This window comes from Canis lupus, chromosome 2 (assembly GCF_011100685.1).
Source record: "Canis lupus familiaris isolate Mischka breed German Shepherd chromosome 2, alternate assembly UU_Cfam_GSD_1.0, whole genome shotgun sequence".
Taxonomy (NCBI): domain Eukaryota; kingdom Metazoa; phylum Chordata; class Mammalia; order Carnivora; family Canidae; genus Canis; species Canis lupus.
The window spans coordinates 8,110,836-8,122,720 of record NC_049223.1 but is presented as its reverse complement, the minus strand read 5'-3'; the positions used below and the strand labels follow the sequence as shown (position 1 = coordinate 8,122,720).

Below are 11,885 nucleotides of genomic sequence, written 5' to 3'. Positions count from 1 at the left end.
ATGTACCCTTTGACCAACATCTCTCCATTTTTCCCAACCCCTTGACCCCTGGCAACTACCATTCTCTTCTGTTTCTATGAGTTCAATGTTTTTAGATTCCAAATATAAGTGAGATCATACAGTATTTGTCTTTCTCTGACTTATTTCACTTAGCATAATGCCCTCAAGGTCTATTCACGCTGTCACAAATGGTAGGATTTCTTCCTTTTTTTTTCTTTAAAGATTTATTTATTTATTTATTTATTTGAGAGAGGGAGAGAAAGCATGAGCAGGGAGGGGGGAGGGGCAGAGGAAAAAGAAGGCTCTTTGGTGAGCAGGAGCCTGATGCAGGGCTTGAACCTAGGGCCCTAGGATAATAACTGAGTCAAAAGATGCTTAACTAAAAAAAAAAAAAAAGATGCTTAACTGACTGAGCCACTCAGGTGCCCCTCCTTCTTTTGTTATGGCTGAATAGGATTCCATTGCATATAGACAGACATTTTCTTTATCCATTCATCTATCAATGGACATTTAGTTTATTAGTTTATTTCCCTGTCTTGGGTATTGTAAATAATGTTTTGCAGTACTGTTTTGAAAGTCATCTCTGAAAACCTAGCACCTGTTCCTCCAGCCCTTGCAACAATGCTATAAATCTCTAATTCTCAGCCAACTAGAATAGATTTTGTTGTCCACAGAGGAACTTCAAATGATATGATAATTGGTACCAGAAGTGGCTGCTGACCTTAGAAATTCAAAGATGTAAATCTGGAACTGGTTGTTTAACCTGATTAAATTTGAAAACAGTGAAGAGATCTGTTTACTTTGAGAAGATGTCTTGTGGGAGTCATCTGTAGTCTCTTAGAAAAAAGTACCTTTTGGAGATAGTTTTGACAGACCAAGTGGCTACTGCTGTAGCACAGTGTGGTGGACAAAAGCAACAAAGGGATGCAGAATGGGTAAATTACTTCTAATTATATTTAGTAGTTCTGAGACAGAAAATGGAAGGCTTAGAGTTTTAAGTTTAAGCCATGGCTAGAGAACCAGAGAGTTCCAATGGTGGCCACATGATATCTTATCTCTTGTAGCCACGTCTGGATCTGTAGATTTCTGATTTATAATGTGTGCTGAGTTCATAGCTTCACCAGGCTTCAGAAACGACCTAGAAGCAATGGTCAACCCACTAACAATGAGCAACCCAAGTTAAATTATAGTCTCTAAATTTAATTTTCCGCTATGATGAAAATATTTCCAAATTATATATGATAAATGACTTGTATCCAGAATATAGAGAGAACTATTATGAGTCAGTAACAATAAGACAAACAACCCAGTTAAAAGTAGGACAAATATTTGGATAGTTCACAAAAGAAGATATAGAAATGGTTAACAAAAACACAGAATGAGCTCATCATTAGTCATGAAGGAAAACCAAATTAAAACCAGGAGGCACCACTACACACCCAATAGAATGGCTAAAATTTAAAGGCCTGACAATATCAAGTGTTGTAAAGCATAGGAAGCAATCGGATCACTCCCTCATTGGTGATGGTTATGCAAATATAGTATAGATCCTTTGGAAAAACAGTTTGGCAAATTCTCATAACATCAAGCATACACATGGCATAAGACCCAGAAATTCCATTTTGGGTATTTTCCCAAGGAAGAAGAAACATATGTTCACACAAAAACCTGTGTATAAATATTTAGAGCAGATTTATTTATAACAGTCCAAAACTGGAAAGAACCCAAATGTCCATCAACTAGTGATTGGATGTTGTATATCTATGTAGTGTAATACTACTCAGCAACAGAAAGAGACAAGCTACTGATACATGCAAACTATGAACAAATCTCAAAAGCATGATGCTAGATTAAAGAAGCCAGGCACAAGAGGCAGCATATTGCATGGTGCAGTTTATAAGACATTCTAAAAATCCAAAACTATAGGAAGAGAAAACAGATCATTTATTCCTGGAGATGAGGGTTAGAAGGAGAGGTCTGACCTCAAAGGCACATGAAGGAAACGTAGGGTGACGGAAATGCTCTATATCTTCATTGTAAGTGACAGTTACACAACTGTAAACATTTGTCAAAGATCATCCAGCCACATATGTTAAAATAAAAAGGACCCCAAGATATAGACATGCTCAGTACAGACTAAGGTTGTGGGGAAAAAATTAAAACAGTAGCTTTAATTATTTTATGAACACTCTACACTTTGTCATAACAGTGTATTTTCAGAATGTGCTAGAATGATGCATTGGTTCAGAACATGGCTGTAAAAATCAAGCTGACTTTGGTCCAAGTTCTGGTTCTGCCATTTATAAGTAGAGTGATTTTATGCTAACTACTTCATATGGGTTATTTAAGAACATTTAGAAAGAGCCTATGTGGAGAGACACACATATAAACAAATAAATTATATCATGTGAAAATAGCAGAAATAGAGCAAGTGTATGGCACAGTGATGGCAAAAAATGAGAAATATTTCATCATGTTTGGAGAAGCCAATGAAGACTTTCTGGAGGAAATCATGAAGAAATTTTGAAAGAAAAATAGATGATGTTCAGGCTGATTAGGAGAGTGAAGGGCTTAAATGTTATAGTGTACTTGGAGAATTATGAGCAGTTTGCTTGCTCTTTCTTTCTTTCTTTCTTTCTTTTTCCTTCTTTTGTTGAGTGATTAGAGAAGCTATTGCAATAGGGACGAGTCAGCCAGAATAAGCTCTTGAATGCTAATTTAAGAATGTTGTTGCATCTCATCATGCATTTAGTGGAGTGATCGGGAGACAACAAGGAGGGAAACAAATTATAAATATTACTTTGGTCATCTTGGAGAAGGTGGATTGAAGCTAGGATGAAGCTAGAGGGTGATAGACCTGTTAGAAGTTTTGTTAGATGATATCAGGTAAGGGATGGTGACATTTAGTACTTGGACTATAGGAATGGAAAAGTGGGAATAAATTCCAGAGTTTTTGGGGAATCCACATAACTGAATATGAAGGATAATGGTTCTAAAATAACATTCAGAATTCATGCTTGGGTATCTATGTGGGTGGTATTTCCTCTTGATTAATAGAAAAGTATATTCCTAAGGGGAAATGATGAGTTTAGATGGGTAGTATTGATGTTTGAGATGCCTGTGGACGTCAGGTAGAGCTTTCCAGTAAGAGGAAGGATAAGTGAACCTAGAGCTCAGTACTGAAGCTGATGGGGAGCTATATGTATGACAGTTGAAGTCACAAAAATAAAAAAGATTACCCTGGAAAAGCATACAGTATGAAAAGGGAACCAGGGACAGAATCCTGGAAAATATCAACACTTAAGTCTGTATAGAAAATACCTTAAATGGTGGCCATAAAAGTAAGAGGAGGATCAGGGGTACCTGGGTGGCTCAGTGGCAAAGCATCTGCCTTTGGCTCAGGTCATGATCCTGGGGTCCTGGAATCCAGTCCTGCATCAGGCTCCCCAGAGGGAGTCTGCTTCTGTGTCTCTGCTTCTTTCTCTCTCAGTGTCTCTCGTGAATAAATAAATAAAATCTTAAAAAAAAAAAAAAGTAGGAGAAGGATCAGGGGCAAGTAGTATCAAGGGAACCAAGGAAGGTGTTTCAAGAAGGTATCATCAAGAGTATTATTATATGCAGCAGTGCTGTCAAGGAAGATGAAGACAGCCAATGGATTGGAGTAGTTTTAATAGTGGGACCAAACAAGATCACTGTAGTTTGAATGGCGGTTAATGCATGTGGAAATATCAAATGCAGGCTACTCTTTTGGAAACTCATGGTCAAGAAGAGAAAGAGAAAAACGGAATGATAGCTAGAAAGAAATACATGTGGTTGAGAGGAGGTTTTTGTTTGTTTCTGTTTTTTTTTTTTTTTGTATGAGGCAAAGGAGAGGTTTCACAGTATCCTATATTGAAGGGGAAAAGGGTGGAAGAGAGGGAGAAAGAAGCTGAAGATCTAGGACTGCATTATTCAAGGTCCAATCAGGAGACAGAAATCACAAGTTATTTGATAGAAAAGTTAATATAAAGAATTCTTAAATACATAGAAAGCTATTTACCAGGTAATTTAGAGGTGATAAAAGGACATAAAGGTATATGAAAGAAGCAACTACAAGGAACATCTAACACTCTTAGGGCTGGGGGACCAGCAGAGGCAGGTAAGAGATGTGGAGTTTGAAAAGTGTGAAAAGAATTCAGCAGAGGGAGAGATTTTTTTTCTTGCTAAAGTCAATCAAAGAGTATTTTATGAAGATGGCATTTCAGCCGGGCTTAATTAAGTAGAAACGGAATTCCAGGAGTTACACAAGTTGCACATGGCCTGGCAAACAGGAGATGCTTAATAAATATTTGTTGATGAAACGATGAAGGGACAGTGAGCAAAATCCAGAGGAGAAAAGTATGGACAAACTGGAGGAACAGTAAGTTTGACTGGTGCTTGTGTTGTGGGAGAGTGGTGGGCCGCGCAGATAGAACAGGATGGAGCAGACAGTTTTGAATACCAGGCTCATGAGTTCAGGCTTTATTTTAGGAAGCCAACTGAAGTTTGAGTAGGGGAGTGACATGTCTAAAGCAATAATTCTGGGAAGGTTGATGTGTCTCTGGTATGGTGAATGAACAAGAAGGAGAGAGGAACCAAAGTCATCAGAAGCCAAAAAGGAGGACATGCATTGGGTGACAGGATCGAAGAGAGTGAGTGGATTCCAAACAAGATGAGGAGGGCCAGTGGACTTAACTGCTGATTGGAGGGGAAGGTGGAGGACGAAGAAGGGCAATGGAGATGTAGGCCGTAGGGAAGAATGACATAAAGTGGGAAGAAAGGCGGAAGAGGAGATTGTCAAAGGACATGGTACGCTCTGCCCCAGTGCGTCGAGGGTGTCCGTGCGGGCCTGGGGCTTCGTGGCGTCGGGGCAGGAAGTGGCCTTCGGGAGTCCCCTGCAGGTGCTGGCCGAGGCCTGTCTTTGGGAGAGAGCAGCAGCATCTCGCGTGTGAATCCGGAGCCGGTCCTCCGGCTGGAAGTCCTCCGGGCTGCACTGCCTGCTGACGTGGTGTTCACCCGGGCGGGCCTGCGACAGCCAGGAGGGGCAGGCGTCTCACGTCCATCCTGCCTCAAGCCCGGGGCTCCAGGAGCGGAGGGCGCCCGACGCCCGACGCCCGACGCCCTTCCCCACCCGCCCCTTGCCTAAGGCTGGACCGCGAGCGCCTGGGGCTGCGGGCGCGAGCTTCCCCGGCGGCGGCGCGCGCTCCCCTGCGCGCAGGCGCGGCCCGGTCGCCTAGCAACCAAGAACAACGGTGCCTAGGAGGCGGGGGCCGGCGCGGCAGTTGCAGCTCTCCGGGTCGGAGGGGCAGCGGCTGCGAGGGATCTCCTGGCAGGTAAAGGCAGGCGTGCGGCTGCGCAGCCACTCCCGCTGTTTGGAGAGGCCCAGGGCCGAGGCCTCCGCAGGACGTGGGCAAGGAGAAGGTGCCCCGCCGGTGGGGACATCTGGTCCAGCTGAGGGTGCGAACACTTTGGAGGGGTTGTCGGTCCCCGCCCTCTCCCCACAGTATTAGACGGGGGTCGGGGTGGGTTTCAGAAGCATCCTGGCCACCTTCCATTTAACAGGTGATGAAACTGAGGCCCGGAAAGGGGATCAGAGGGTCTAAGATTTCGTTACTTGACTCTCAGCAACTCAAGTTGCAGTCCCCACTTGCTCTAGCCTCTCTCCTCCCCTTCAACTTTTCTCAAAAAAAGGTCTCCCCATTGGAAAACACTTAAGGTCGTGTAGTCTGAAAGCTCACAAAGTAGTACAAATGGTTGATACATTTGTGGGGGGGAAAACGTGGCTCCGCTCTAATAATCGAGAAAATGCGCATTGAAAGCAAATTTGTTTTCATACTCAAGGCCATGAAGTTCATGCCTTTTCATCCAATTATTTGACTTTATCTTAAAGAATCAGTTGCGATGTGGATGAACATTTTACGTGGAAGGATGTTCATTGCAGCCGTATCCATAATCTCAGGAAATTGGAAACAAATGCTCAACAATAGGGGACTGTCTAGATAAACAGTGAATTTTACAATATTATTTCATTTTGTACTTTTTTGTTTTTTTAAAAAAATATTCTATTTAAATTCAATTTACCAACATATAGTGCAATATTATTTTAAATGACATGTTATGCTGATTCATTGGAGATAATTGAAGCGATAAATGGAGATGGAGAGTTCATGAACTTGTCCATTGGTTTAAGAATATATAGGAAAATGGTTCCAGGAAGGGAAGTTGAGAATAGGAGCTAGAAATCCAGATAGGATGGTAAAATCACTATAGAAAACACACAAAAAAAGGAACTGTATTGAAATAGTGACGATCCCCCTTGAGTTTTTTTTTTTCCTGAGTGATTTTTTTTATAATCCCGTGAATCCTTGTTTTCCAAATCTTCTGTAATGAAATGTATTACCTCTATAAGTGGACAGTAGGCACAGAACTATACACTTAAATATGATTAAAATGTTAAATTTTACATTATGTTTATTTCAGCACATTAAAAAACATCAATGGGCAGGTGATAAAATAGTCAAGGAAAGCAGGTTTGCTTCAGACAGTCAAAGGGATTTATTTTCTTAATTTGACATCTCTGAAGGTTTAAAGGAAAACAAATTTTAAAAGAATAAAATAAGGTAATTTGGTTGTATCATGTTGATTTTAAGTGAAATGTTCAATTTACAAAGTTAAAAAAAAACACTTTAGGGTTATTTCTGAGGCTCATTGCCCCTGGTTCTGTGTCAGTTGTATACTTTCTCCCTCATAACTATTATGCTCAGTATGACAATAAAAACACTAAATGCTTCCTACCTCACGTATTCCTAGGATCAGCTCCATTGCTATAATCCTGAGTTAAGGCTCTTCTAACCTCTGTACTCTTGAATATGCAATTATTCAAAGCCACTATCCTGAAATGGGAAAAATAAGTTCCTGAGTGAAAATCAGATGACGTACATAATTTTGTGCAGGTGTAATTCAGGTCCTTCTAAAACATTATTCATAAGCAGTTCTTATGTAAATCAAAGGCTGCTATATCTTGGAATTGGTTGCAAAGAGCTCTGAAATTTCTTTTTCCTAGAGATTAGTCATAGGATAGATTTTCATTTGTCCAGAATAATTTCTTTGCATCTGCCTGGAATATTATAGACACAAAGTCTAAGGTCTTTGTGCTTTTTAAGCATCCATGAAATATGTTTCAGTTTTGAAAAAAATATTGCTTCTAAAATCTGAAAACTGAAAAATTAACATTAAATGTTTTTAATATTAAATTACATTTGAAAACAATTTTCTCATTTTTTCAAGAATTTCCAGGTGTACAAACTGCTTAATAATTTCAAACGCTGAACTTCAAAATTTTTTATGATTAAAATTATATTTAATGGAGAATGTGGGTACATTTTAATGTTTAATATATTGGATATAATATGAGGTAGTGCATAACAGCATAAACTTGCCCAGACCCTCAAAAATCTTGAAATCTGTGACCTGAACTTAGGAACCTGGATATCTTTCAGAAATCCTTAGGAGTTTCTATGAACATGTGACTTTTTAAGGTATGTGATAAATTCTGATCAGTGTTTCTTATGCTAGGAGTTGCATTTGTGCCTTGACAAACAATCTAAACTAACTCTGACATTGTAGATTCTCCCCAAGATTTTCGACTTCCTAGAATTTCTCTAGAAGCTATAGTCATTTCCTTGAGACTAGTTTATACCATCTGAGATTGTGCAAATGCCAAACATAACCCCACAAACTCTCATTGGAGAAAATTCTGAAGATTTCTAGGGTTATTCTAATAGTCACCAACACCTTAGAAAACTCTCTATACCCAGGTGGTTACTCCTCTGTAGTATATCAACTCTGAATACCAATCCTTTGACTTTTTGTCTGTATAGGCATGGACATACAAGGGCAGATGGAAAAAGGTCCTGCAAGCAGTAACCCCAGAATCTCTTCAGACTCTCAATTAAATTTTTTTTGAAAAAAAAAAAAATTTTTTTTTTGAACTATGGATTATATTAGAGAAAACTTCCAGATATCTGGGGAATTGACACAAATGTTAGTTTGGAGTTGGTATGTCTTCGGTATCATTCATACAATCATACTCTCAGGAAAAAACAGTTAATGATTTTTATGAATATTGAATGCCTATTATGTACCGGACACTGTTGGGATAAGATCAGTGCGAGAAAGCAGACAAAACTCCCTTTGTGGCAAAAGATTCTTGCAGATCTCAAAAGTAACTTGGATGTAGTCTCCCAAATTATCCAGAAGTGAGCTGTAAACATGGCAACTGTTTCCTATTTTGTAAGTAAAAGTTATGTCACTAATTTATTCTCTTCCTTACAAACTGGAAGCCAGGACTAGTGTTCAACAATCTTATCAATAGGTTCCTTAAAAGTTGCAGAATTTGAAATAGGAATGTAGGTAACATATTTATACATGTACAATAATGTACATGTATTGTGTATTTTCTTTTTGGGTAAAATTAAATGAGGAAATAAATCTCCTGCTAAGGGCATAGGTGGGGATCCCTGGGTGGCTCAGCAGTTAAGCACCTGCCTTTGGCCCAGGGCGTGATCCTGGAGTCCTGGGATCAAGTCCCACATTGGGCCCCCTGCATGGAGCCTGCTCTCCCTCTGCCCGTGTCTCTGCCTCTCTCTCTCTGTGTGTCTCTTATCAATCAATAAATAAAGTCTTAAAAAAAATAAGGGAATAGGTAATTACAATGTATTGTAATTGTAATTACAATTGTAATCACAATACATTGTAATTGTGTATACAATGTACAAATGACACTTTTTTTTTTTTTAAAGTAGGCTCCACATCCAGCGTGGAGCCCAACATGGGGCCTGAACTCACAACCCTGAGCTCAATACCTGTGCTGAGATCAAGAGTCAGATGCTTAATCAACTGAGCCATCCGGGCTCCCCTACAAATGACATTTTTAACTATTTATTGCATCTTTTTCCAGAATGGGTAAAAAGATAAAGAAGGAAGCAGAACCTCCTCCTAAGGATGTGGTAAGTTTCTGATTTGAATATTATAGCAGCACATTAACAACCAGATTTAAAAATAAATTGTTCAAACAGTTTGGCACATACCAGTATATACATGAGTACACAGTGGCAGAAGTCCAAAGTCTGACTAATGATAAGATTAGAGAAATCTAACATTATATAAACAAACATTTACAATGTTGTCATTACATAATTAGCACAATTAGAGAGTAATTATTAGCTTTTCCAGAATGTGGATGGCATGTTTATAAGCCTAGTTAATGAACAAATAGTTTTGGTTTGTGCTTTTAAATATTTTAAATTTATATTTGCCTGTCTCTCATTAATGTTAATCATCCAAGTGAATTTCCAAAAATACCTAGAGTTTATGCTATAGCTATTAAATGTACATATAAGACTGTCTGAAGATGACCATTTGGACATTAGAAGTCTTGTATTTTCCAGTTCTATGGAGGGAAAACTCTGGGTTCATCCACTTTTTCTATTCCAAATATTTGAGTAATGTATTGCCTGCAACACAAAACCCTGTGTCTCCTAAAAGAATGGTTTTATCTTATTTCTTTAAAGTTTATGAATTACCAAGAGATTGTGTTAAAAATAGAAAATGAACTTGGGCAGTTTTCAATGTAGAAACTTATTTTGAAACAGACATTTGGTGTAATTTTCTTCAAATAAAATGAAAAAAAAAAAAACCGCTTAGAGTTGGTCAGTAGACTCACAGGATTTTATAGTTTGAGAGAAGCTCAGCTTAATGCAGGATCTTCTCAACAGCACTGGAGCTTTGTAGCTACAAATGTCCCAGCTCTGCCTCTCATGAGCTGTGTTATTTGGCACAGTTGCCAAATGTGGCTGAATTATTTCAGTTTTTTACAAAAATTTCTTCAATGTAAATTATAATATCCAATTCATTTTGGTTGTTGTGTGAATTAAGATGAAATAAAACACATCAAGTTTTCAGTACCTTGCACATAGTTAACACTAGTAAATAAAACCTATTATTATGGGACTTCTTTAGACTCTGATACACATGCACATGCATATGCACGCACACACACCCCTATGTAACTTCTTAGGTATGATCCTTCAATGCAGTTGAGAATAAAGACTGCAAAAGCATCTGTCTGCCCAGTTCTAGGAAAGCTTTGCAGAGATAGATGGTCATTGTGGTTAATGATGCATTTTCATCATTCTAGTTGTTCTCCCTTTGGACATACTCCTAAAATATTGCAAATTCTCTCCTTATTTTTTCATTGTAGCCTAAGTTTGCATTACTCCTTTTTACTGCAACATAGCATTATTTTTTCAAGATTTTATTTTATTTTATTAAAGATGGATCCATCTATCTATCTATCTATCTATCTATCTATCTATCTATCTATCTATCATCTATCTATCTATCTCTATCTGATGGAGAGAAAGAGAGAGCATGCGCCCAGGGAAGGGCAGAGGGAAAACTCTCAGGCAGACTCCCTGCAGAATTCAGAGCCTGATGGGAGCTCGATCCCAGGACCCTGAAATCATGACCTGAGCTGAAATCAAGAATTAGACACTTAATGAACTGAGCCACCTAGGTTCCCCAAGATTTTATCTTTTTTAAAAGATTTTACTTATTTATTTATGAGAGACACAGAGATAGAGATAGAGATAGATAGAGATAGAAATAGATGATAGATAGATGATAGATAGATAGATAGATAGATAGATAGATAGATAGGTAGAGAAAGCCAGAGACACAGGCAGAGGGAGAAGCAGGCTCCATGCAGGGAGCCCAATGTGGGACTCGATCCCAGGTCCCCAGGATCAGACCCTGGGCTGAAGGCGGTGCTAAACTGCTGAGCCAGCCGGGCTGCCCTATTGTTGTTATTTTGATAGGGATTAATTACATCAAGTATCCCTCCATAGATGAATAGATAGAGAAGATATGGTATATATATATGTGTGTGTGTGTGTGTGTGTGTGTGTGTGTGTGTGTATAATGGAATATTAGCCATAAAAAGATTGTCACCTTGCTATATAATGCTGACCTGCGCAAGCTGGCTGTCAATATGGTCCCCTTCCCCCGCCTGCACTTCTTCATGCCTGGCTTCGCCCCACTGACCAGCCGAGGTAGCCAGCAGTACCGGGCCCTGATGGTGCCCGAGCTCACCCAGCAGATGTTTGATGCTAAGACCATGATGGCTGCCTGTGACCCCCGCCATGGCCGCTACCTGACTGTGGCCGCAGTATTCTGGGGCCGCATGTCCATGAAGGAGGTGGGCGAGCAGATGCTGAACGTCTAAAACAAGAACAGCAGCTGCTTCGTGGAGTGGATCCCCAACAACGTGGAAACAGCTGTCTGTGACATCCCACCCTGGGGGCTGAAGACGTCCGCCACCTTCATCGGCAACAGCATGGCCATCCAGGAGCTGTTCGAGTGCATCTCAGAGCAGGTCACGGCCATGTTCCGCGCAAGGCCTTCCTACACTGGTACACGGGGGAGGGCATGGACGAGATGGAGTTCACGGAGGCCGAGAGCACCAGGAGTGACCTGGTGTCCCAGTACCAGCAGTACCAGGATGCCACGGCCGAGGAGGAGGCGGAGGAGGAGGTGGCCTCGAGCTGATAGCTGGTAAAGCGCGTGGAAGCCGTGTGAACTCTTTATTCGCTCACAACCTGTTCTCTGACAGCCGTGTCTCTGTGCGCACTCGCTCTTCTTCCTGTCTGGACGTCACATGCTGTACAGACGCCACCATTAAAGCATTTTCACAGTGAAAAAAAAAAAAGTGAAGTAAGTCAGACAAAGAAAGACAAATACCGAATGATTTCAGCCATATGTGGAATTTAAGGAAAAACCAAATGAACAAACAAAACAAGAGACAACAA

At 40.1% G+C, this 11,885-nt stretch overlaps 1 protein-coding gene across 12 annotated transcripts in view; it reads left to right on the top strand.

Annotated features, from left to right (window-relative positions):
• The first annotated feature begins 5,201 nt into the window (after positions 1–5,201).
• Positions 5,202–11,885, top strand: part of ARMC3 (armadillo repeat containing 3) — a 100,560-nt gene continuing 93,876 nt past the window's right edge. For 8 of the 12 annotated variants that reach the window (XM_038529803.1, XM_038529819.1, XM_038529818.1 and 5 more), the window contains exons 1-2: positions 5,202–5,351; positions 8,978–9,026. In XM_038529803.1, coding sequence (XP_038385731.1) covers positions 8,979–9,026 — 48 coding nt within the window. In that variant the 5' untranslated portion in view covers positions 5,202–5,351; position 8,978. Of the gene's footprint in view, positions 5,352–5,386; positions 5,476–8,977; positions 9,027–11,885 lie in introns of those variants that run through there. The other 4 variants (XM_038529813.1, XM_038529817.1, XM_038529807.1 and 1 more) reach the window with 4 other exon arrangements.